The 27,793-nt window shown below is 36.5% G+C and overlaps 1 protein-coding gene across 1 annotated transcript in view; it reads right to left on the bottom strand.

Moving 5' to 3' along the window:
* The window catches only part of TMEM131 (transmembrane protein 131), an 83,128-nt gene that overhangs the window by 11,731 nt on the left and 43,604 nt on the right, over positions 1-27,793 (bottom strand). Inside the window, exons 12-31 of the mRNA XM_015850938.3 lie at positions 23,229-23,337; positions 21,602-21,710; positions 20,611-20,764; positions 20,339-20,509; positions 19,899-20,009; positions 19,671-19,805; positions 19,027-19,131; positions 18,508-18,594; positions 13,469-13,621; positions 13,247-13,322; positions 13,030-13,147; positions 11,641-11,779; positions 11,436-11,545; positions 11,006-11,072; positions 9,891-10,042; positions 9,124-9,266; positions 8,273-8,459; positions 7,298-7,483; positions 4,839-4,997; positions 3,702-4,300 (exon numbers count right to left, since the gene is read on the bottom strand). Coding sequence (XP_015706424.1) covers positions 3,702-4,300; positions 4,839-4,997; positions 7,298-7,483; positions 8,273-8,459; positions 9,124-9,266; positions 9,891-10,042; positions 11,006-11,072; positions 11,436-11,545; positions 11,641-11,779; positions 13,030-13,147; positions 13,247-13,322; positions 13,469-13,621; positions 18,508-18,594; positions 19,027-19,131; positions 19,671-19,805; positions 19,899-20,009; positions 20,339-20,509; positions 20,611-20,764; positions 21,602-21,710; positions 23,229-23,337 — 3,070 coding nt within the window. The remainder of the gene's footprint in view (positions 1-3,701; positions 4,301-4,838; positions 4,998-7,297; positions 7,484-8,272; positions 8,460-9,123; positions 9,267-9,890; positions 10,043-11,005; positions 11,073-11,435; positions 11,546-11,640; positions 11,780-13,029; positions 13,148-13,246; positions 13,323-13,468; positions 13,622-18,507; positions 18,595-19,026; positions 19,132-19,670; positions 19,806-19,898; positions 20,010-20,338; positions 20,510-20,610; positions 20,765-21,601; positions 21,711-23,228; positions 23,338-27,793) is intronic.

Here is a 27,793-nt window from a genome sequence, read left to right as displayed (position 1 = left end):
TTTTCAGTAACAATAACAAAAACACTGCAGATATAATGTTTGTTTTTAACATGAACGCAAGTGCAAGCATAAACACAAGTAGCTCTGCACATAAATTTTCTAGGGGTCAGCCTCACACTTACTGAGGTGTTCTATTTTTGCCTCAGAAGGCCTCATGCCAATATTTGCATCACCTTTAGTCTACATTCGGGACTGCTAAACAGCTCAATGCTCACCAATAGAAAATTTTCTCTAAAATCATAGAATCCTTAATGGTGTGGGAGACCTTTAAAGGCCATCTAGTCCACACCCCCTGCAATTAACAGGGACACCTACATGTAAATCAGGGTGATCAGAGCCCTATCCAGCCTGACCTTGGAGGTCCCCAGGGATGGGGCACCCACCACCTCTCAGGGCAACCTGTACCAGCACTTCACCACCCCCACTGTAAAAGACTTTAACATGCTGTCCTAAAACACAAATATAACTCAAAGCAGCTGTTTAACATAGATCTAATGTAGCCTCTCCCTGCTAAGAACTAAGTATTAAGAACATGAAACAAGAGGACCAAGGGCTGAAATCCAGCAGAAGACATTCTGACATAGAATTTTAATTCAGAAGCTACTGTTCTCACAAATGTCTGCAAAGAGCTCTAGCTGCTTATCTAAAGACAAAGATCAGTGTGCATGTGCAGATCTGGACAGATAATGGGACTTCCTCTTGAGTTTCACATTTTTAAGAGTGTGAATGGAAATGAGCAAGTTTACTTGATATCCTGAGCTTTTGAGAGTCAAGTTATAGATTACAGATAATGATTGTAGTTATACAAAGCTTATCCAAAGAGAAGCCTGCATTAATAGCTTTATGATTATCTGATCTGAGAAGGCAAAGAAGTCAAGAAAACTATCTAGACTGCAAAATATAATAAAATATTCATTATATACTGTGCAATAAATAATTCGTTTAAATATTTATTGTACCACCACACCAAAGCACTAATGATGCAAAGTCTCTTTAACACTAAGAAAAAAAACTGAACTATCTGAATGCATTTGTAAACAAGTTGAAAAAAAACAGGAAGTCATATCAAAAAGTGAACCCCACATAAGTGATAAAGACTGAAGTATTTTATCCTATTTTCAACAGCTTTACCAAACTGACAGACAAATAACAAAAGTGCAGATCTGAAGATGTATTTAAGTATGGCTGGCAATTGTATTCTGATGTCTATCAAACTCTTAGGAGCAGCTGTTTGCTAAGATGAGATCCCAATACAATGGCTGCTAGAAACTGCCATAGGAACAAAATGGTTAATGTAGATACACCATATTATTTGATCAGAAATATGCTTCTGAAACAAAACTCCACCATCCCCACATACTGTGCAGCAGCTACACCGTAGAGCAGTCTTAGAGTGCAAGAATCACTTCCTCTGCAGACTGAGCTACAAAAGGAAGATGTACTACAGAAGCACTCCCAACTTACTCAGGCATTCAAGTACACAGCCTAGATCAGCCCACTGTAAATCCTCTCAGAATTGCCCCATGGAGATGATGTATCCTCACGACCAGCCATGTTGCTATACAGAGCTTCAGTGCCACACTATTCACTTATGTAGACACTGAGTATGAAACCCACGTACAGTTATGTGTCATTTGCTGAAGTGGCATTTCGCCTTTATGAAATTGATACCTACAAGCTGGTTCTAATTCTTTAATATTAACTCCTCCTACCACATCTCCCTGAATAAATGGAAAAGAAAAAGGAAACAGCCATCAGCAGCCCAAATAAGTAAATAAACAGAAGCTAGAAATAAAGTAGCACGTTTTTACAGGATCCACAGAACTTGGGGCTTCAGTCTATCATTTCAAAGTCCAAATGCAACAACACATCCATTCTCAAGTCATTTCAGTCTTTTCTGCTCATTACTGAATACTGTGAAACTTTCCTCTGTTGCTGTGTATGATCATGCAGGTATTTCATGATTTGCTTATCTCCCACCTTTTTCTTAACTTCACCTCTAATAAGCAAAACAGTATCAGTACTGTTTCTGTACAACATTGCTAGGGAAAAGTGAAAATTCCATTTAGAAATAAACACATCAAGATTAAATTTGTAAGAACGAAAGCAGGATGCAACTGAGGTTGCGAATACAAAAAGCATGGTAAGAAGCTCCCTGACTCACAGCATCATCGATACTGGAGGGGACCTCTGGAGATCAAGTCCAACCACTGCTATTGTAGGTTCCCTACAGCACATCACACAGGAAAGGCAGAAGTGGGTCTTGAATGTCTCCAAAGGAGACTCCTCTCTGGGCAGGCCTGTTCCAGTGCTTTGTCACCCTTAAATATTTTTTTCTTCACATTCAGATGGAATTTCCTATAGTCCTGTTTGTGCTCATTGCCTCTTGTCCTGTTGTCCAGGATCACTGAACCATGATGCCATGCTCTCGACACCTGCTCATTAGATATCTATAACAGTTGATAAGAGGCCCCTCTCTCTGACCTCTCTTCTCCACAGCCCCAGGTCTCTCAACCTTCCCACACAAAGGAGATGTTCCAGGTCCCTCATCTTCTTCACAGCCTTCCACTGGACTCTCAAGAAGGTCCCTATCCTTCTTGAACTGAGGAACCCAGAATGGGACACAGTTCTTCGGATGTGGCCTCACCAGGGCAGAGCAGAGGAGGAGGATAACCTCCCCCAGCCTGATAATCACAGTCTTTGTAACGCACCCAGGATTTTGCACTGACCTTGGCCACATGGGCACATTGCTGGCTCATAGCCTTCCTGCTGCCCAGCAGGACATCCAGATCCTTCTCTAGGGAGCTCCTTTCCAGCAGGTTAGCCCCTAACCTGTACCGGTGCATGCAGCTATTCCTCCCCAGGTGCAAGGCTCTGCAAATGACTTTGTCAAACCTCATGAGATTCCTCTCTGCCCAACTCTCCTGTCTGTCCAGGTCTCACTGAATGCCAGCACAGCCTTTAGGTGTGTCAGCCAGTCCTCCCAGCTTTGTATCATCAGCAAGTTCTACTCCAACAAAGACTTTGTAGTAATGAAAGTAAATGACATAATGAATGCATATAATGTGTGAAACTCAATTAATTATTTAAAGCGTTAATCAACTGAAAAGATGCATAAGGAATTCAAACTGAACTCAAACCTCACACAAAGATGAAGGCAACTTATACTAATTTGCTGACCACCTGACGTAAAGTATTTTCTAAAATAACTTCAAGCATAAGCAAGAAGAGTTCCATTCCAAAACAATACCACAGGGGTTTAAAGATATTCTTCTACCCTGTCTGTTTTTCCCTGTCTTCCCCTATCAGATGACATGATATACTAGGACAGCTTCCCTTCCTCAGCCCCCAGCTCCAAGTACAAAAGACAGAGTGAATGATGCTAATCCAAAGGCAAAAGAGTTGCAATCAAAATAATTCTTTGGAGAGTAAGAAGTCTAAACATTCACATTTGCTTTCATCAAAATGTTCCAAGGATTTCATAGGAAGAATCATAACCTAGCACTGCATGGAGAATTTCACTGCCATAAAAGAAAGAACGTGTTCACGATGCAAGCAGATACAGAAGAGTAGGAAACAGTTGTGAAGCTACCCCTTTCCACACTATGAAAACATGACCTTTACAGCTGATTAGATCTTGTTGTACAGCTTACACAATGAATCATCCAGTTAAAAAAAAAAAACAAACAGAATTTTATTACCTTTATTTTTTGCTAGTGGAGATGGGGGTTGCTCTGTAAACACATCCGGGGAAGGGGTTTCTGGGTGGTCAAAGTCTTTTTCCATGGTTTCTATGAGTCCAGTGAGATCTGAATCCTCTGAACTGTGCCTCCTACTGCTGGCACACTCGGCATGAGGTGGGCTGAGAAGTGGTAGCTGTGGCAAAGCACTTTCAGTCTGTTGCTCTTGCTGCTGGGATCCGGATCCTGGGGGATGCTGGAGGGGTTGCTCTGCCAAAGCTGTTGTCTGCTGCTGTGTTGTCTGCTGGTTCTGCCTCGTGCCCTTGGCTCTTTTGCTTGTGGCATGTGTCTGAGCTGTGGCACCTGAATCCAAGGTAAAGGGGCTTGCTCTGTTCACTGACTGCACGGAAGCTGCTTGTGCTGAAGTCCTATTATTAGGCATATTTGAACTGTTTTTGGACTTGATGTTTTCAACATCAGGTGCATTTCTATTGCTGTGAAGGTGTGCTGTTGCACTGCATTGTTTATGATTTCCTGCACTGGATCGTGAAGATGAACTGCCTGCTCCATAGATCCCTCTGGAGGAACCATGATTAGAATCTGATCCAAGTGCATTCAAGCTGGAAGAACAAAGAGTTTTTAAATGTACTTCACAATGTTTTAGTTCTTCTTGAAGAAAAGCATCACTATATCCAAAAGAAACCTTTAATTACACTATTCTTGGCATAGAAATTAAAAAAATATATACCTAAAATTTGTTTGTTGACAAGCTTTTACCATTTCCTGTTCACTTGCTCACTGTACACGTGAGCAAAAATGGTTTAATGATAGTCAATGTATATGTTGAGGGGAAAAGAGAAGACTTGTCTATTTTTTAACTTAAGACCAAAGGGAGAACTTTTGGCCTACTATTCTTTTTTGAAGTTTATATTTTCTAGAGCATTAATAGGAAACCAAGTAGGGTTTGTTTTGACAAAAATACAAATATTCCTCACAACCACAAAGTTTGGTTTTTGCAGCTCATTATCTCTCATCCATGGGAGAATCTCCATTCATTCACCTGTTCTAAAGAGTCTATTACTTTCTAACTGGCCTTATAACTAAAGGGGGAAGCAAGGGGTAGGGGAAAACAAAAACCAAACTGAAACTCATACATACTTTCCATCAGATGAAATTCCAACTATTCTCCTGAGATCAAGTGGCCTTCCCATATCGAAGGGTGGGCCTGAGGCCTCAAAAGACAAGCGTCTTCTAAATGGCTCCCAGATTCCTTGAGCTTCTAGATAGGCTGTTCCAATTACCAAGAGAAAGAGTACACTGCAGAGAAGAGAGACACTCAGTTAAATATTGCTACATTTTGAGCATTTTAAGGCTTACGAATGTAATCATCCATGACAAAAAGTTTGTATCTTATACAGAAAAGTTGAAAACTGCATCATAAAATACCTAAATCTAACATAACATACAGAGCAATAAAACTGAGAAACAAAGCTGGAGATGCAGGTCTGGCCTCGAGTCCTTGATTTTAATCCAAATGAAAAAACAAAGATAGAACTGAAATACTTAAATGGCATTCAGGAGGCCAGCAGCTCTCACACACTTGGTACAATTACATACGAAAACCAAAGCTCCTCTACAGCAAATTGTACTGCAGTTCAGAGAACTAAAATTAAGGAGTGCTATTTCAAGTTTTACAATTGCATCTGCAGTGGTGTTTAGGAGTTCTCCACTTACATAATGCACTGCAGCAAACTGTATTTCTGATTAAGCAATAAAATCACTGCAGAGACATTCAGCATAGTGCTATGGATCTCATCTTCTCACGGGTGGGAAATTTCAAGGGGAAGGAGGCATAACAGCGATGGTTAAAGACTGCCTTGCCTATTACCATAGAAAAGTCTGTGCAAAATTAACTTTGTGTTAGCAATTTCAGTTTCTGTTTTCCTCCCAGATCCAGCTGCTGGTTTTTATAAGCCAAATCTTCACAGAAAATGATGAGATGCCACTTGCTGAATTCAAGCTGTCTAGAAGAATTTGGTCTAGATATCATCTTTTATATTTTAACTGTCAGCAAAAATCCAAGCAGCTCTGAAGACCAACTCAGCTGATTTTAGCTGCTTATCACTAGTTTTTCCCATTCCAGGGATTAAAATGGATAGCAGACTCATAATCAGACAGCAGGAAGTAAGCAAAATAAATTTCATCTGAGGTACTAACAAGAAATAAAAAAGTTAAAGAAATAGGATAAGTTTTCAGACAAGCTTTCACAAATTCCTAGACAAAAGAACACCTGCCTTGGGCACTAGGCCCTTAGATATATAGCTGCTTTGGGGATGTGAAGAATGAGGTGTCACCATCAGTATGAGGAATTATATCAGCAACATCTGAAAAATATCATAACATTGATACCAACAAGATTACTGCATCTCTGTAGCACTGTACAAACTCGAGATGGGAGCACACAGAGCTTTGGTGCCACCGATGTGACACAGGAGTAGATCACCTCAAGGGCTTCTCCTCTGCCAGTGCTGTTCCACTTTACGTTTGTTCACACAGACTAAGGATTACTTTGCAGAAGTGTGTTGGTGGCAACAAGCAAAACTCCATATTAGCATACCCTGAAAGCTAGAGGCTGTCTGTGTGCCTGGTCCTAGGAATATAATGAGGTGGTCACATTAGGATTGCTCTAATTTGCTGCTGAGAAGTGTTTTCAACTTGCAGAAAAAAAAGAAGTGAAATGATTAGCATTTGGTGTTGTTTTGTGAAGTCAGCACAGAGGAAGACGACTTTTTCTATAACAGGCATCTACAGCAGCAATCCATCTCACACTGCAATACAGGCTTCACACCACCACCAAAAGCAAAACATCTGTTGTTGCTGATTAAGCTTTAATACTATTGTTTTCTCTAGATAAATGTAGTGGGGAAAAGCACCTTACATCCAAGGAGATGAGCAGGGAAGCACTGTTTATAACCTCAGGTTTCAAAAAATACAGATAGATCTATATCTAGGTTATACTAGGAAAACACAATGGAACTATCAACTCAAATTTCAACCAGTCCCTTTGAGGGAAAAAAACAGCACCAATATACTCCGACATAACCTCAGAGTGCTCAATGTAACAAACAATGCCCTTCAGGTTCTCAGAAATTCCATTATTAGTATCACCAGTTGTCTGCCATGTACAAGTGGCAGCAAGTTAAATACATCTAAGGCGTTTGCTAAGCTCATTGAGTCACTGCCTCATATCTTTCTAAAGCACACCACTGCAGAAGCAGCACTGCTTCAACCCCTACAGTAATTCACTGCTAACAGTGCTCTAATACCTAAATCAAGTTTGACTTAATCAATTGTCAAAAATCCACATACTATCAGAGTTAACAGGATCTTGCCTAACAGTCCCTATTCTGCCCTCATTTAAAGCAGAAAGTCAGTACTTTTCAGCCTAAAGCTGTTCACATTAAATCCCCAGCAGCTTTTATTAATTGTTTTTTTGCCACGCTACATACTATACTAAATATAACATGCATTGAGTAAACATGCCTTTTTTCTATAATCTATATTTAAGAAAAGGTACCTCACACACATATACTGATAAGAAAAAAAATACACATTACCTCATTATTCCTGAGGTAAGGATGTACAGTGCCAATTCCCAGTTGGGCCTGGGTAACGCTTCTGCACATGTTGCTAGCATATGATATGGGAGGGATGCATTCAAGATAAATACGAATTCAGAGCCTCCTGCTGTGATGAGTTTTAATTCACGTATTACTCTGGAAGCAGTGAAATCTGGTGTAAACCTGAAAACAAAGTAAAGCATGTAGATATACACATACACACACATAAAAAAAACAACAGCAGCTATACCTAAGAAATGGAACTGATCAAATGTGAGCTACATTTGAGTGAAAATGCCAAGCTTTTTGAAAATATCACTCCATTTGTCTCATCACAAACTGAGATAGTTGCAAAAAAATGCTAGTGAAGCTAGCCTGCATTGTCTTGTATATCCTCTTGCATAACAGTAGCACCTTCTGAACTATTTAGATACTGTATTGCAAATACCTGAGTTTAAACCAAGCAGCATCAAAGAGTAAATTTTGGTGCAGAGATCTTCTACAATAAAAGTGGGCAGAATTTAACCATTGCTGTCATTTAAGCAGCAGACGAAATATTCAAGACTGAAATGCTGTGCTTTATGATTTTAATCCTTACACCAAGGGCTCTTTAGCATGTACTGCAATGCACCAAAAATATACATAAATCTAGATCTCATGTGCATTCATAAACCAAATGAAGGAAATGGATAAAAAGCCATGTTGTAACATTATTCCAATCCATTAAGTTGCATTTACTGGACAGTAACAAACATAACACTACAGTTAGTCACAAAAACTTAAAGACTTTTTTTTTTTTTTTAAAGAATAATGTTTGCAAGGAGAGGTTTTATGCTTTAAGCTGTATTTAAAAAAAACCCTCAAAGCTTAATTAAAAACCCTCAAAATTCAACCAGTATTCACTGACTCATACAATCATTTATACCAAATTCCTGATGCACAGCTCTATTCAGATAAAACAAAAACACTTACAATATGACTATGTCTTTAGAGGCATTGACACTTAGTGCAAACTCTTGACAGTTAACTACTTTAAATCCATATCCTTCGCATGTATAGCCACTGATTTCCATAGTTTTCACATTAATCTGCAGCTGCCCCGTGTTTTCCACTTTAAACGTTCTTCTGAGTGTGAAATTTGGTTCTTTGTATTTCATTTCTGGAAACAGAGGAAATTAATTAGTGCTGTGCTAAAATGATGTTCTTCACTACATACATCTACAGCAGAAGGGAGTTCTGTCAGTATCATATCAAGAAAAAGAGCTGACAAGGCCCACAGAAACCTTACATATAACCTGCAGGAACAGGTTTCTGCTCTCAGTCTGTTGTACACTTGCACAGTTCTAAAGCACTCCAACTCATCAGGGAAAGAAATGAAAAGCCCAAAGTCTGACAGCACTACTGCCTAACAAAAATCATCTCAGCTGTAAGTTCTGTGATGCACCGCTTGGTGTAGTGGTATTCAGTTACAAGTCCCAGCACTTGAAGAATAAAAAGTTATCATTTTGCGCCTTAAGATCTATTGCTAAGCTTCATTAGCAAAAAACGACCCCAAAAGCTAAATCAGAACGCATAACGAGATAATGACTAAGCTCTATTTGAAATTTTCTTACTCTTTCCTGAAAAAAAAAACAAACCAAAAACACTCAGTAATTAATACGGTACATATGAAAATCTGCTAATTCATAATGCCAAAAAAAAAACCAAAAACCCTCTGACACACTAGAATAGGAAAAAAATGTTTCCCCACATACATGTTTTAAGTTGTATGCTTAAAATGTCCCTTATTTTCTCTTCAGAACAGCAGTTCACAAAGTACTCACTTTCTGAACAGTCTTTTAATAGTGCTTCTGTGATTTTAAAGCGTAAAGAACTTCCAAGACCAGGAGGTTTGCCTGCAACCTTCAAGCTCTCAGTCGTTCCCTGTCCTTGTACCATTATGGCATCTATTACAGTCAAATTATTTCTGTATTAAAAAAAAATAAAAGAAAGTGGTTTGGGAATATTCATGGAAGGATTACGCAGTTTATTGCTCCTGCAAGCTTCTCTACAGAATATGAAGTTATATACTAGCCCAGATAATTCCAAAGTACAGAAGGAAGTAGCACCAGCTGTCATAGACAGAATGCTTACAAGACTAAAACCTTAGAAAGCACAACAGAGCATGTCAGTAATAAGGACGAACTAGATATAGTTTATATTTCATCATCATATTAATGTATCACATGACAGAAAAAGTAAATATTTATGCATGCAGAGCTCTTTACAGGCATGACTGAAATAGCAGCTTTATCTTAGAAATGGTATGTGTAACTAGATACCCTACATTCAAAGCAGTACAGTGTGTATTTAAGGGAATAAGTCCAAGTATATGGATTATATACTTATATTAGCAAATATGTACTGAATACTGCTTAACTACTGTAAAACAGATTTATCTTAAAAGTTAATTGTGGTTTCTTCTGACATATGATTCGGTAATTACCCTTGTAAAAGTGATTTTCTGACAGACAGCAAGCATAACCATATACATAAATAGAGACACATCAGCAATTCAAACTCATTTCAGAAATATCTACCTGTACCGTACCTGATAACAATTAACGATGAAACAGTTTTGTTAAGAACTGGAGAGAATTTTACTTTGACTGACTTTCTTTCCCCAGGTTTTAACATTAGGCTTAGAACTGAATGACGAGCCAGGTTTTTTGTAAGTCCAGCAGTGCTCTGCAGTGGTTGGACCTTAACAGAACAAGGAAAACAAAGCAATACTTTCAAAAATAGCAACTTTTAACATACATTTCATAGAACAGAAACTGGTAAACTGCTTGCATTACAGAAAAGCTTCCTACAAGAACAAATTAACAGCATGTTTCATTGGGTTGTTTTAGCCAGAAACAGTCTTCTAGCACAATAAATTCCCTATTTATAAGTTAATCATCTGACAATCAGAAGAAACACAGCAAGATAGAACAAAGCTAAGCTATGCACATGAGGACTTATAAAGCTCTAATACAAAAAGGAATTCTTAAGTTTTTAATTGTATATCATTAACACTAAATTAGCATTATGCAGCTTTTTCTACCACTACAGAAACATGTATATACTGGTTTTCCAGAGTAAAGAAGGAAAAGGGGGGAGAAAAAAAACAAACTTAAAATAGAAGGCCTATTGGAGAAAAGTGTATTTTGTCTAGTTTCCCTTTAGATGCAATGCAAGCATCAAATTGCTAATCTAAAACTAATTGTAAATGGAGGGAAAGTGTGTATATATATATATTGGATGTGAAAAGGAAGTGATCAGAATGTCATGTGCTCTATCTGAAAACATGCATAGTTATGCCTGTACACAAAACTTACCAAAAAGGTTTAAAGTAAAGATCAAAGCAATGGAAAATTCAGTACTTTGCTAACTTTAGAGCTACAAACCACAACACTGATAAAGCAATCCTCAGTATCAGCAAGAGAATGAATAAAAATGCATCAATAGTTTTTCTGCAACTTCTGCATTTCTATCGTAACATAAATATATAGTGAAAAATTAAAATGTAACTGTTGAAATTTAAAATACTTTCCTACCTCCCTGGTATTATCCAACAGAAGCATCACATTTTTTTGAACCCTAATCCCTAAAACGTAATACTTGCATGACTGAACTCTTCTTCAATACTAAAACTGTATCTAAAGAATGCAATGAAATACTTACACAATTTCTGAAGACCTGGAATTCTAGAGTCCTCAGACTGAAATCCATTGGCTTACTCAAATTAAACCTGGAACAAACACAGACTGTATTTTCCCCTCTGTTCATGGACTATTTGCACTTATTGCAGACTTCAGCACAAGTCAAGAACTTAGAGAAGGACTCAAACAACACACAGCTGAGAGGATCACTTTGCTCTCCTCATATTATTTTTTTCCCTCATTACTTTAAGTTTAGGAAAAAAGTAGTATAAATTCTGCATCAATTCAGTCGTATGTTCAACCCTAACTAGTTTAGATTCAGTTCCCAGCTGGGCTATAATTCAAGTTCTAGAAATGGACAACGATAACTACCAAGACAGCGTGTGCAATTTTTGTAACATGCATTTTGCTGGAGAATGAAAATGCCCAATATACTTTAAAACAACACTTACCGTTCTAGCATTTTATCAGCAAATGTAGATGGGTTAGAATACAGGGCTACAGGAAGGAACTGAACATACACGGGAACATCAGCTGGATTTTCTAGAAAAATTTCTTCTTCCTAATCAGAGATACAATGTTTGCAAAGTTCACATTTGGTTAATTTTAACTAGAAAAAGCTATTAAAATTACAGTCTCTGAAACAAAATAACTCACTGATGAACTGTTAGTATTGGTGAGCGGGAATCTCAACTGGCGTGGTGAGCTAAGTATGGAAGGCCAGGCCATTTCTGCAGTAACTGTCAACTGAACATCCTTCTGAAGATCTGTGTCCACTTCAAATATTGCATTCAGCCTGTAAAAAGATAATTATAGATATTACTTTAGAGGAGCAAAGTGGCAAAAGCCTGGATTAAAAACAATCCTGCAAAATGCAGAGTGCTTAGAAGCACCCTGAAAACAGCATTAGGTTGAAAAGATGTGTGTTATGTTTAATTTATTTAAACAATACCCACCTACCACCACGGAGATCTGCCTTTATTTACCACTAACAGAAAATGCAACAGAAACCACCCAAAACATGCTCCAGGAGACCAAGTGAAAACTTCAAAATGAATTTACTACTTAAATATTGTTATTAACATCCATCCATTCTCTAGATTCTATTAGAGGATATTTAAGGATAAGGTAACCATAAAATAAAATAGGACTTTTGGACTGTATCACCAGTCTTTCAGTATTTCTATTAAAATCACTGTTCTTGGGACACGGAGACAACTTCTACTGTCTTGATAGAAAGTACCTACCTCTTATTATTGTAGAAATAAATTTTGAGAATCTGATCAAGATTCATTAAACAAAAATAACCTCACAAAGATTGTAAAAGTCTGAGAGAGATTATATAATGCTGCAATTCTGAGATTATTGTAATTTTTATTAACTATGACAATTTGCAGAAGTATGAACAGTAAAAAGGAAAACCGTCACTCCTAATACAGTCCATTTCTAATACGACATCCAGATATCCACTATGACAAAAACATATTGTGCATCCATCAAACTACTGTACAAGCAATATATTGAAAATCCGATATATATTAGGTGTGATGCATACAGTGGAGTATGTTCCCATACTCACAATAATAAATCTAAATGAAATCTGAAATTAGGTCACATTATTTCTTCCATAAGTGAATGAAGTTCTTCGCTATTAGCCAAACTGTACAACAGAAAACCTTAAGAAAGCCTAAAGGAAAAATAAGCTTACTATGTTAGAAGATATTAAGCAGGGATACTTTGTACAGTATAACCTGCTTTAGAAAAGATTTGCAGAACAGAGACCGTCCTGCTCTTGCCATCCTTTATGGAACTGAACTATGCTCCAAGTCAATAGTAATCACTATGGTTTCAACTGACTTGAAGAATTTGTTATTAGTGGTAGTATTTTTAGCTTATTAAACTTTCTCTTTCAAGGTTTTGCAGAGAGCACTGAGTAGCTGTTTTTTTTTGCTCTCTCTCAAAAAGCACTACAACATATCCAAAAAAGTCTGTACTTTATAATATCACATTCATAGGCTGAAGAAGTAACAGGCATGGAACACTTACCTATGGCTTGAGTTCTCTTTTATTTCTGTCCATGCTTTGAATAAGTTCTCATGCAAATCCCAGTCAGAATCCCACATATCTTCCTGCATTGCTATGCTGTGCTGAACTTTAGATTCCGCTTTAAAAAATATAATGTATTTTTAAATCTTGTGTAAAATCACTGCTTAAGGTGAAAACAATTACTTATAATTTTCATTAAAAAGAGATAGTTACTTACATTTAGATAGAAAAGGCAATCCTACATAACAATGATCCCCACATTGTAAACCAGGATCAAAATAAATATTTGCAATCTGCAAAACAGTAAGAACAGACCAAATGAGGAATTGCACAGTAAATGCAATGACCAAAGAAAGAAGGAAGACTTCTTATGACCACACTCATATATGCAATAAAACAGTAAGAACACAACAATTTGTAGACGTAGGCAAAAACAAACCTTTGATTTCTTTCCTGACTCCAAATCTTCTTTATTACTTCTCAGTCTCTTATAATAAAACCTTACATCTTCAGACAGGGAACGTATGTGCTGTATTTTCACTTTCTGAGAAAAGGAGTTCATAATGTTCAGGCTCTGGTGAACCACTTTCCCCTTAAGGAAAAAAAAAAAAAGAAAAAAGAAAAAAAAAAAAGGTGAAAAATGGTGCAATTTCCCTACCACATGAACTTACTTACTTACGCAGACTGGCAAAAAGGGTACAGCAGAGCTGAAATATTAAACCGAGATTTTAATAATGCTCTCTTGATAAATGCCTTTTTTTTTGTTTTTTAAACACTTCAATGTAGGTTTCCATGAATTTGATTTCTTCCTCCATCCATTTCTAAACATGGTTTGTCTCTCTTTCAAAAGAAACACACTTTAAGGTTTTTGGAGAGCTTAGACATTTCTGCTTAGTTGAATAATGTTTTAAGAGAGCCAGAGGAGGAAAGGCAAGAGAAAGCTTTGGTTTTATCAGCCTCTAAATAGAAAAGAAACAATCTTTTTGTAACAAACTCAGAAAATAGTTACAACTGTTTAGAAATTATCTTAAAGGAGCACTTGAGTGAAGCTGCAGATTATCAACACACCAGGTGACAGAGAACTTTTTACAACGCAAGTATAATCCTCCCTTCCCCATGAAATGAAGGCACCAGGCAATCAAACTACCTTGTAAAAACTATGAAGAAAATGCTAAGTTGAAAAGAAAACAGTGTGATTCCTCCCCCCCATCACACTTTCATTTTGCATTTCATCTTTTAGGTAAAGAACATACAGTTTAATTATGTGCAACAACCAAAATGGCTGCAGTACTGAAGCCCTCCCTCTCCCCTGCAGCCCCCCTTTTAAAGCTCAATCCAGTTTGATCTTGCTTATAAAGCAATGATTCCGTAGGCATGACTTTCATCCTTATTTCAACACCCAGGCCTGATAAGGATGTGGCAAACAATAAATGAAAAGAAGTGAAAGGCCAGACAGGATTAGTGACAAGATTTAAGATCTATGTAAGAGATAAATGCAAGCAAATTTAAATGCCTAGGACATCTTCTAACAAAAAGGTTTTAATGTTCCCCTTAAATCACAAGTGGAGAGATGAACTTTGTAGGCTTAAAATGTAACTACAGCCTCGGGAAACAGTCACTTAGTAAAACAGTCCCTGAAAGAAACTGCAAGAGTAATTCTGTAAATAGAACAGTACTGTTAAACTGAACAGGAAGTAGAAACGATCATCTCTGCTTCACCTGCAAAAAGCTGATTAACCAGCCTTCACCATTTGGGCAAGATAAAGGTTCACTAAACTCTGCAAAACAAATGAAAGGTATTTTAGTAAGATCCCTATGTAGCTTTAAAAGTAAAGAGTAGATAAAGGGAAGAAGGCTACCACTCACTGTAAAGATTTTTTTAAAAAATGGGCTAAAAAGACATTTAGCATAGTTTCTTAAAAAAGCTTCATTTGGGGTAGGAAGGACACGTGGCACTGTAAGCTAACAGTGCAATTACAAATTACAAGTCAGTACAGAGAAGGTTCTGTGTCAAGACAGTGACCATCAGAATGCCTGTATGCACCATTAGTGTATTGCAGACAGAATACCAGCAATGAGACTTAGGTGCAAATACACTAAAATTACAGACAGCACTGGGAACTGGGCAGCTGTAGAATTACACCCTAGGTATGAAATGAAAAACAAGCATTACTAAAATTGTAGTGCCTAGTTATTCCTGGATTTTATAGCAGTCAGATTTCTCTACTGTAAACTGGAACAAGTAGAACTAATGCTATTTTAGGTTTATTCTCTTAAGTAATGGAAGCATTACCAAACAACTATATACAAAATCGTGAATTCAGTAATCACAAGTTTAGTTTGATATTAAACCAAGAAAAAAAGAAAAACAAGTCTGCTTTCACTGTTTTCAAATATCAAAAGAGCTACGTGTTCAATGAAGAACTGCTGAAGTCAACTGCTCCAAGAAGCAAGAGGTTTGAACACAAGGCAGTCTAGAATTCTGTCTAAATTGATCATGCTCTCTAAATTCATACTCCCAATTAAGATACAGTAGCTCAAGAGTCTTCTGAATTAATTAACACATGAGAAAAAAATTCCTCGAGAAAAACATGAAGCCACTAAAAACTACAGCAGTCTTGGGATGAAGGAAAATGATGGACCTCTTAGAAGTTGAGAAATGCAGGTGCTAACAAAAACATCTTCCAAAACAAAGAAAACATAAACATCACCAAAGTCAAGGTGATGAAGAATGCAGGACTATACCGAGATGCACCCAGAAGCTTAGATATTAGTTAGAAGAATAGTCGAATTTTAAAAATTGCTCCTTTATGGCTCAAAATTTAACAAATTGAGGTTTTACTGAGGTATGAAAGAGGGACAATGACCTTAACAGGAAATAGGAGATATAAACTAGGATATAGAACAGAAATTGCTTTATACTTAAGCAAAAGAAAAGGAAACGAACCATTAAGTTTTTGTTTATTGAAGACTTATGGAGCACTTCATGGATGAAGTTAAAGATATAGTAGTCAGTGCAATAAATATACTGATAATGGTAAAGCCGTGAAGTAAAATAGGAAACAGATCCTAAAGATAGAAAATAACAAAAGAACCATGCAACTTCAGGAGCGACAATTTGACCTTGAGAGTAACAAGACTTCAGAAAAAAACTGTGAAGGAAAGTAAAGGGAGATGGAATGGATCATGAGACAAACAGGGCAGTGATTTGCTAAAGTCCTGTTGACTGGCCTGTTCTCCTCTGCTGAATCCTACTGCATTATTTAAATCAAAAAATGCCTGTCATTTATCTACCGGACATAAGGTAAAGCACTTGATAAAAGTGCCAGTGAAAAATACTATTTAAGCCTACACAAACTGTAAAATCAGCAGAAGTTATTAAGCAGCTATTGCAAGATGAGGAGAGAACAGACGGTGCTCTAAGAATGAAAAAAAAAAAATAAAAAATCAGGGTGAAATAATTAGTACACAGTTTACTGAAGATTGGTCTAGGAATAAAGATTCCTAGAATACTCGTTGCTTTGGTACCAAAAAGTATAAAAAGAGACAAGTTTGAACCTGCAAAGTTAAGAGGCACTTCTGAAAGTGAAGATCAATATGCCATACAGATTGACCTGTGGATCTTCAGTAGAGAAAATAGTCTGAACTCAATAATAGCCAAGTTAAGATTGTGAATTTAGGATCTAGTCAGAACTTTATTTTAAGGGCTCAATCCTCCCTGTTTCAAAAGGCAAAGCAGGCAGAGAGGATGACGGTCTGTATACGGCTATTGATCCCACAACATGTTAAGACTAGACAGGACAGATAAGGAAACAAAATCATTTCCACCAACATGTATAACATGAAAGTTACAAGGAATAACTGTGGACTGAAAAATGTAGGAATATTTGCAGCCATCATAACTACAGCCCTGGAATAACTTCTTAGCAGGAAGAAGGAAGATGAGTAATTAACATCAGATAAAAGAAACAGTAATAATAAATAATGAAGTAAAAATTCAATAATGTAAAAATGCTCAGGCCCCCAAAGAATTAAAAAGTAGGCCGGAAGAAATCTAGACCCTTATCCCACTAACTGAAGTTGGAGAAAAGAAACTTGGCTACCAAGTACAATGCTGTGACAGAGTGGTTACAGACAGAAGGCAGCTCTGAAATACTGTGTCTAAGCTAAACTAAGCACAAAACAGAACATGTTCACGTAGACAGGTCACATAAGTGACAAGAGATGCTTGCCAAATAAGCACCAAGCCACACATTGCCTCAAGTGTTTGTATAGAATAGATGTGCCCAGTCTGTTCAGGAAGGTGTTTTTGTTTTTTTTTTTAATAAGACACTGATGGCAAACCAACCTGCAAAAAACAACCCACCAGTGACAGTTTACTGGAAGGTGTTACAAAGACAATTCAGATACATAAAGCACTCAGATCCAGGACGTCCATCTCTAGGAAGGACACTATTTTGTTATTCTACCATGACACACACTCAAGGCAAGTACTTCTTAAAACTTTTCCCAAACCTGCGCAGTAATCACGAGTAAAAACACTGGAAAACTGCTCCCTTTTTGGACAGCAGCTTTTTCAAAATACACAGAAGATAATTTTTATCTTTTCAGAAAATTGCCATAGTAGTATTTCTATCCTGTCATCTTCGTCTCTCTTTTTCTATCCTTTTTTCTTTCAGTCTGCCATTTCTCTCTTGACGATCTTCCATTATGTTCCATACTCATCAGATTCACATGAATCTCAGACTTTGACGAAAAACCAATTACAAAGTCAATATGCCTTGACTGCCCGAGCTTCCATGGCCACGCGGAATGTCAGTTAAGAAAATAAAAGTACCATCCAGTCAGTAGACTGGTGCATAAGCTGCCTTCAGCCATCACCGAATAAACACTACTGCAGAAGTCAGAAAGAAAACAACCTTAACATATTTTTGCAGGGAACTGCAGACTCCCACAGCTCCCTTGCTTTCCTGTTCTTGTACTCCACCATATACCCTCAAAAATGATCTACTTGCAGTGTGGAAATAATACAACATTGCTTCATAGAGATCAAAACCATGTATACTGAAGCTCCAGTTCATTAGCTGACTTCACAGTCTTTGGCTTTATACATTAAAAATTCGAAAAATACACTTGTGCAATGACATCTGTCTTACTCCTGGTGCTAATGTATGTGAATTGGTAATTACTTTGAAAATGCAGTTACATTACAATGCAGCTGCAAATAATCATGTTTAGGATCATCACATCACTTTTCAAAGATCCTATGTAAGTGGGCAGCAGAGGATAAATAAAGATAAGCCATGCTAGGGACATGTGAGGAAAAATGATGACAAACGAAATAACACAAAGAAATTATCTCTCCATCTCCAACATCACAATTACTACATCACAATTTAAGGAAAGGTTTATCTTGAACATGATGGGTGAATAAAAAGCAGCACAAAGAAGTTTAATGGTGTGACCTGGCTATCTTACCGGAAAAGAAGGAGGAAGAAATACGTGTTTTGGGGAGCAAGTCAGTGAGCCTACAGCAATCACTGCCTTCACTGGTATAGTTAAAATCTGAAAGAAAGAACAAAAGAGTTAAGGAAAAAATGTTATTTCCAGCTTTCAAACATATCTTCTGCTTTTATTTGCATAGATTAATAAAAACCTGAAATTCAACAATTAATGCAGCCAATTAATGTTTATATACACGTTTAAACTGTGCAACCATGAATTAAGATTTCAATGTGTCTTCATACTCAGTCACTCCCTACTGTCAGGAAGCAAATCACACTTAGCTTCTTTCTACATGGAATACAAAAACAAAGTTAAAATAAAAGCTTTGCAATGGGGCATTATATTGGTCTCTGCCTGTATAATTTGACCTCTACCTTTTCAACCTCAGCTTCTTAGTGACACTGCAATCTGTCCACTTCAGACTTCACAGTTAAAAATCAGAAAAAAAAAAACTCCACTTGGACAATACACATGAATATAAAATAAGTATACCTCATAGTCTGTTGTGATTTGCACAGCTCCATCATGAATTCCTTCAAGTTCTTTTGCTATTAGTTTTACTCTAAATACAGCATAATATCCTGATGTTAGTATCACCTGTAAATGGTAGGAAACAAAATTGTAATCCATTAAAAACAGAAAATAGATTTCACAAAGAAATACACTAAACAAGTCACTATTCCCTTAAAATCCCTAGAGGCATTCAAGGCCAGGCTGGATGTGGCTCTGGGCAGCCTGGCCTAGTGGCTGGAAACCCTTCTCACAGCAGGGGAGCTGAAGCTAGATGATCTTTAAGGTCCTTTTCAGCCCAACCCATTCTGTGATTCTATGATAAGCTACCTGAAGCAAAGGAATGGTAAAAATAAAAAATTCAAATGTAAGTAAACCAAGATTAAATATTTCTTGGAGATCAGTGTGTCTGAACTTCCTCTTTCGAAATCTAAACAACTGGAAAGCCATGCTACTACTCAGAATAGAACTAAAAAATAAGAGTACATATACTTTTTTGACAATCGTTGTCAATTTTTATTCTCCCTCCCCCATGCTAAAATTGATCTATACAAAAATACACATATTTGTCTTTTTTTCCCCCTCCTACATTTAGATTTAAGCAATAGATTCAAAGGGTTACTTACTGAAGACTGATCAGATGCACTAGCACTTTGTAGTTCGTGGTGGTTTGCAATTATTGTTGTTCTATTTCCCTTTTCAGTTGTTAGGAGTTCTATGGCCAAACCATCCCCTATAATATGCCAACTTTTTATAGCCAGCTTAAAAAGAAGAAAAAAGAAAAAAAAACTATTTCAGTAACAAGACTGATGTAAGATTTTTAAAAAGCAAACTAAAAATAAATCCATCCTTACCTCTATGGGATTGCTGTTGATGATGGCAAATAAAATGCTGCTAGCTTCTGCTGCACTCAGTATGCCAAAATCTATAAATCGTTCCTCCGTTTTTGGAGAAAGTACAAAGTACTAGAAAGATTAACAGAGGTATTTTAGCATAATTAAATATAAAATATACTCAAACTTTAAGCCTATTAACAAATAAGTCAAGTGCAGCAGTACTAAGATAATCTCAACAGTCTATCTATATTCTACATATAAATAACGGGAGCAAAAAAGAATTTTCCAGCAGTAACAACACCTGTTTAAGAAAAGAGCTGGTGAAGTGGGTGACATTATCCGTATTTGTAAGTCTGTTGAAATTAAGAAAGCTATACTCCCATAGAATCAGAATAAAGAAAGTCTTATGAAATCTGCTTCTAAGAAGAATGGAATAGCTAAAAAAGGGAAATACTTACATCTAAAAATCCCGTGTATGCTCGAACAGGTAGGTGAAATTTAGAAGCATTGGTGATAAGTAGAATATTGTTATCTATATGGACAGATGACGTGGAAGGCATAAAATAAAGTGTAAAAATATATCTGGATTCATTGGGTGGAATTAAGACAGGTTTGCTGAAGTTCTGGACCTAGATCAGTGAAGAATGAAGATCAAGTTACAATTTAATGAAATGCAGCGTGCTTAAACATTTTCTAAAAGGTAAAAATATTCCACTGAACTGAGGCTTACTTTAAACATTGGTTTTGCTTCTTCTGGTAACACAACATCATGTATAAGGACTGCAAAATTGAATGTGTTTGTTAGATAGATTGGTCTTTCCACAGAATCAGAAGCACCATCACGGATGTGAAAAAGTGTAGCAGCATGATCAAACCCTAAATACCTATGAAAAGAAAACAGTAAGAAAAAAATGAAGACTTTACTTATCTAATCATCTATTACACATACATTATACTTATATATATTTACTTTATACATATATATACACACACACGCATGTATTAGAATTCATTTAATCCATCAGCAAGAAATGTACACAGCAAATTGCATGCTAACACTGTAATAGTAGTACTACAGGAACATCGATTACTCAGTAATTCAAATGAAATAAGAAAACACATAACTCAGAATACTAGGAGGACTAAAATCAAATGTCCATGTATTAAGATAGACTGCAAATCATGTGCATTCCTTACTATCTAAATTATGAGTTTGCATCTCCAGAGTTCTGATGGGTAATGTTTTATTTAACTGCCTTTAACATACTGCCAATTCAGTTGATAAAGCAACACATTCCAATAATAATCCAATGTCAACTTAGCCAAATCTTGTGAATGAATGAAAAAAAAAAGAAGTACTGACATGACATCTTCCAAAATTTTGCTTAAAACCAAAAATATTTCCCTCTACTCTTGCTTCATATAGTGGGTGACAGAACTGGATATTTTTTCCAGCATCTCATCTGTAGTCTTCAGCTGCTCTGAGAAGTGACTCATGCAGGTCACTTTGAATCCAGCCTGTGCATTACTGAGACTACCTCATAAGCATAAAAAACAGAAAAGCTTTTATCAGTGATTGTAGTTCTAAATGATCTTGATTAAGAAAATACAGGTACCACTTCTTTATATCCCTTCCCTCACAAAAAAGGCTAGAGTTACCTTCCACACAAGCTTATTTTCAGCATTTTTTTTCCCTAAACATTGTTCAACAACACACTTACCCATCTAATACTTCTGCTTGATAGGGAATTTCAAGTTTGGAGTAGCTCTTCTCTTTTGCTTTAACAGTTATTTTCCCAGAAGACTGTGATGCCTTTTTTGCTTTTGATGCTATAAAAGAAAATACGTAGCTTGTTCAAGCAGACAAACACAAAAATCCATCAGGTTAGATTAGCATGAGTAGTACAAACAGATCTAGACCAGAGACTGTATCATGGAAGAAGAAAATGGATCTTACTGAACCTTCAATACACCAGTGACATAGAACAAGTCTTAGAAGATATACAAGTTCCTACCCCTTATGCCAGTTGATATGATTGAGTTATGTACTCTAGGAAAGCCCATTTGACAAATAAATGATTTAAACATGTCCAGAAGATAATTAAGGTGCTGGGTAAACATCTGAATTCCTCAGAAGTTTGAGTGTGTTAGGATCCTTATTTAAAACTACCACTCAAGAGGGACTCTGTGCCAAAAACACTGAAATAGAATCAGAATCCATGCAAGATCCAAAGATAAACAAGGGCCATGTGTCTGTCTATACATTCTCATACGACAATTCCTTCCAGCTTCAAAATCTGCACCTATTACCTCAGGTTGACAGAGTACAGCTATTTTAGAATGTAATATTTATGAGATAAGATATATTTCACTCATCTTACAAAGTCTAAAATGCTAATCAGCAAACAAAATCCTTTCATCTCTATCCATACAAACTGTAAAATTATGCCTACCTGAATACTGAATCTACAAGACTCCATCTTGAAGCAATTCAAGATGAGAGACTTACAGTACCATCTAGTATCATAAAGCAGTAAGATCTGAATAGGTCAACAGCAGTCTGATAGCTAATTACAATCTAATACAAATGGAGGTAACATTTCTATAAAAGGTCGGCATTATATTTACAGTCACACCATGTAGGAAGGAAATGAACCAGCACTTTTTTCATAAAGATATAAATGAAAGTCAGTATGAGCGTACATAACATATGTTCATAGGAAAGGTTACAGTGAAAGCTTTGCCACTCTCACCTGCCTTTCTCTATAAGATGAATTCAAGATAAAAGAAAACAAGCTAGCATTCACACTAAGATTCTCAAGTGCAAGACAGAGCCGTATTTCAGTGGGTATTCCAACACAAAATATTCTGGGGGAAAATAGTATCTTAGAGTCTTCTTTAAACTTCAGAAAGCCCCAAGGGTATTCCCAAGGGATATACTCTAATTTGCATCATTGTGATGAACATGCCCTGGTTTGCTAAGGATTTCTTGAAAGCAAACACCTTTTTAGGCTAATACTACCTTCTAACCAATGACTCAAAATGCCACTTATGTTTACAATAGAATCTGATGTTCAGTTTTTATATTTACACACATAAGATTGTTTAAGAATCCCTTCTCACTATTAGTGTATCAGTCCAAGTCACTGGCTAGTTGTAACTTTAGAAAAGACCCTTCTGAAATACACAAACTCAGCAGAAATATTAGGCCCTTCCAAGTAATTCCACTCCCTCCTCAAAGCGTCAAGCATCAGTTTGTTAAGAGACTTCTAAGAAAACAATTCATGAAGATTCAGCAAGTGATATGACGCACTGGACAAGTTTTAAGGAGAGAGGTGATGTACTTACCATCAAAGCTAATACTTGCAACTTTGGTATATTTACTTTCAGAGGCTTTCAACGTAACAGGTTTGAAATGTACTGTTATTGCTTCATTCTGCGGTGTTGGTCTCACACTCTGCAAACAGAATCAAAATATAAAGCACTCGTAAGTTCATCATTGTTAACACACTGCATAACCTTCAAGCATCTTTCAAAGTGATACAGCTGCAACTAGTTGTCATTGAATTTGTATAGATCTATCTTCCCTATATCAGAACAGTATTACTACAATATTTTTCAAGTCCTGCAAACTACTCAATAAGCAGCAAAGCAGACAATAGGGAGTTTCCCTTGAAAACAGAGAGAAGAGACAGCATAGCCAAGAACACGTAAAAGAAACAGAAAGCAATTATTATTTTTTGTACATTAAGAATTAATTTTATTCTTTATGTCACAAGGTTACAATAGCTACAGCCTATTTGTTTCTGGTTCACTTGTTGACAAAGCTGTTAGATGACTTGTGTAATTAATGGCAACACACACATCCACCTTGTCTCTGATCTCATGTTAAGTCTGCAAAACTGCCATAGGGATTAAAAAAAAAAAAAAGAAAAATCAGTTTAAAGAACAGGTCTGTAAATCTGAGATGATAGTCATTTTGTAGTGACATTTTATAGTAGCACCTTTTTGATCTGACAATTACTGTTTCTAATTACACAGAAAAGGTAAATTGGATATTACCAGAATAGCAATTCTGCTGATTGTTAGCCACAGGTAATTTGAAGATATATTCATTGTTATGCAGCAGAATTACAGATGGTAAGTATCAATACCTGAAGTGTTAGAGACTGCTAGCACAAACTATTTAAGTTTCATGTACAGAAACGGGGCTTGGAGCACTTAAATGCTTCTGTTCTTATTTTGCTTAAAATTGGGATGGCTGCCATGATTCCTCCTCCCCAGCTGTCTTCTGCTGTAAAAACAGTTCAGCTGCTCATATAGCAGCTGCTAAGCTGCCGTAAATTACAAGACACTGCACTAAGAATACTGAAATGAGTGCTGGTTTACCTTATGCTAGGCTACAGAGGTTTAGCACCTGCTTCATAAGCAGTTGAGACTTTCTTCATCAGAGTGGAATAAGGCAAGCAAACAGTGCTACACACCAGTTAACAATTCTTCAAAGCTAAGCTGTTCTTGATTGTAAATGAAAGTCTTAAAATTCTGCATACATAACTAAGTTCTGGAAAGTTACATAACTAATGTACAACCCTCAAAGGAAACAAGCAGCATTGCTCACGTAACTAATGAATAATCTGTTAGCTCAACTGGAAGATTCTTGATAGTGGACTTAGAGCACTGACCTTTGTCAAACACCTGCATACACATGGTGCAGATATTTGATACCTTTACTCGTGAGTTGATTTATAAATATCACAATCTCTTTCTAATGGGATCCATATTACAAAACTGAGATCTCAAGGTATCGTTTAAAAGTCCCTTAAAGCAGGCAGAACAAAAGCTACAGTTAAGTTCATAACTTCTGCATGGTAGAACAGAATCACTTCTAGCAGCTCTTTCCACATAAAAAGCTGGTTTTGAGTTATTAAGAGTTTGAAATGATGCTGATTTCATTCAGGTCATCAACAGAAAATATTCAAAAGGACAACCTGGTGTCAGAAAAATACAGTTTTCAGAGATGAATTACTTAAACCTACAAGTGTAACAAATCTACATGGATTTGTTCAAAACATCTACACATAAATTTGGTTAAATAAGGAATTTTAAAAAACAAACAAAAAATCAATGTTAAACTCTATCAGTCACATTTCTCTTGCTGTTTGATTGGTTGCTATAAAAGGAAATATAACATTAAGATGATTACTGGAAACAAAATTCCCTAGGAATTCTTTTAACCATGTTTTCCTCAAATTTTAACCCATTTCATATAAAGCCCAAGCAAAACTTGTTTCCTGAGATGTGCCTTATGAATCACCAAATATGGGCCCCTCAACAGCAGGTCATAACAAACCACATGCAAAACGAGTTCCACTGAGAATCTAACACCACCAATTTTCTCAGAAAAATCCCCGTCAGCAACTTCTGCGGGAAAGAGGAATTTCAAATAGTGCATTTTATTTACATATGAATTTCCTATGGAAGGGCCTCAGCCAAGCTTCAAGATCTTGTAGTATATGGTTTAAGGACTCACAGACTATTCTAATAAGATGAAGAAGGTGTGTGATAAACTACTAGTGGATCTGAATATTTGAGGCAACTTTCATTATTTTCAGAGATGCATGCACTCAAAAATTGAGACTGAGAACATAACTCGGAAGTGATCTACTACTCAGGTTGATAAGGGCAAAAATCAGTGAAGTAATTGATCTATGACCAATGTAAGCACTTTCTCATACACTTATCATCAAATGGATAGGCCTAGATTCAATACATAGGTATCCTCAAGTTTCTTGTTCTTTATACATAGTATATGACCAGGACCTGAAACTTAAAATTATGACTTTGCTGTTAGCGATGAAATGGATTCAAGCTGCCTTAAGGAATCTTTCTTTTTTATTTATTTCTAGAGAGGGGAAAGTTAAAGAAGAACCATCTGACTTTATTAGACTTTTGACAACATGGTTTAATTGTTGCAGCACAACAGTTCATCTAGTCACAAAAAAAACATGATGCTCCCTAATGATGTAAAAAACCCTATAAAAATGTAAATAAGGAAGTTTTTGTAAAGCCTCTTAAAACTCAAAAAAGAAAGTCAAGTGACTCACTCTTATGTTCCTTAACCAAATTGCTGGACCACAGAATGACTAAGAACTTAAAAGCACAACTACAGCTCTGGCAGCACTGTTAGCAGTTTGTCATACACAGATGACCTGAAGATATTTAGTTCTTCCAGCAGCCAACTTAAATACATGCTAAATATAGCCCTGGCCTTTACTCCTGACATTAAGATTAAAGTTATGGCAGAGTTCTGCCTCACTGCTTTTAAACTCTAGTTCTAGAGGATCAGAAATCCATTTCTTCAGCTTCCTTAGAAATATATTAATCACTAGATTCTTTGCTGAAATCTTTACTCTTGTTTACCACTTTAAAACTGGCATAGCTACACAAATCCACAGTGTTTGAAACACTAGTAAGGTTATACAACTCACAAACTTCACTAATTGTCCTTTAATAAGAGCACTTGACTTGGACATGCTATATGTGACACTGAAAAATATATCATATTTAGGCTTAAATGAAGTAACTTTACCATGAAGGTAAGTTCCAGAGCCCTCCAGGATATCTAAATTCATTGCTTTGATACATTATAAAAGAATAATTCACCTGGAAAAATTCTGTCATGACTTGTAGAATGAGCAGATAATGCCTACGAGTAGTCTGTGGTCTATGGCCTACAGTCAGGAACACAGAGACAATAGCTTTTGAAAAAAGGGAAGATTATTTTTTTTCTGGAGAAGTATGAATTAGGTGCTAATTAATCTGATACTAGATATAATACTGGCAGTTTGAATATAAAGTTATTTACATTGTACTTGTGAAGTATGTCACACACCTTACAAACAACCTGGCAAGCCTAAGAATACGGGCATAACATGAAGGCAGACAGTTGAAAAATATCTAGTAAATGTACGAATCCTCTGATTGTAAGAATTATATACAGGTCTTTTTAGAGAGGGAGGAGAGAGAAAACTTCAATTAGAACATATTACCACACTCCATGGAAAGTGCTTTCTAGCATACAAAACCACAAGGGACCTTAAAATCATCTGCCCTCACTGAAATAATAAACATGACGACTTCCACAGATTAAATTCTCTTATACTATACTATTAACTTGTCTTGACTTGAGAACTATCCATGAATAATAACTTAGCCTCAGCATCCAGTATCCTGTCCTATGTTTTTATTAAACCTCTGCTCTTAAAGTATCATTCTCCACAGTTAAAGCTTTAACAACAAAATAATGCTTTCCAAGAGCTCAGTAAGAAACCTTTGCCAGTCCTTCAGTCACACTTTGGTTTCTTTTCAACACTTCAACGCTTTTTAAAATGCACTTGGACAATATGGACTACAAATACACACAAATGTGGAAAACAAGGAAGACATGAGGAAGAGAAGGAAGTGAGAAAAACAGTGAGCAAAGAAAAACCCCATAGGAAATTACACAGGAAAGAGGTAAGCATGAACCACAACAATACAGCAAAAATTCTGAAACAAATTCAGAATAATCCTAAAACTCAAATTCTGAAACTCTCTACACTTTATTTGCAGCTGTAGAAATCTCATGGGAAAGGACTCTTGAGTGTTCTCAGGCCTTTTTCTTATTCAAGATACAAATGAGACAGACTCAAGAAAACAAGGGCCACTTTACAGTCTCTTTCTAAAAGCTACTCTCTGCTCATCTCATGAGACTACATTGGAACATCACTTCATATGCTTTAAGGGACTCTGATATAGACAAACAACCCCACAGAACCTTAATCTCTCATATGCTAAACAGGAATTATAAGTAGAAAAGCTTAGGGACCCTAAGATATTGTAGACATAATATAGATATTGAAATATCTGGTGAA

Source organism: Coturnix japonica, chromosome 1, assembly GCF_054131305.1.
Source record: "Coturnix japonica strain WE chromosome 1, WE-NBRP24, whole genome shotgun sequence".
Classification (NCBI taxonomy): Eukaryota; Metazoa; Chordata; class Aves; order Galliformes; family Phasianidae; genus Coturnix; species Coturnix japonica.
The sequence above is the reverse complement of the archived record's forward strand: the minus strand, read 5'-3'. Positions and strand labels throughout refer to the sequence as shown.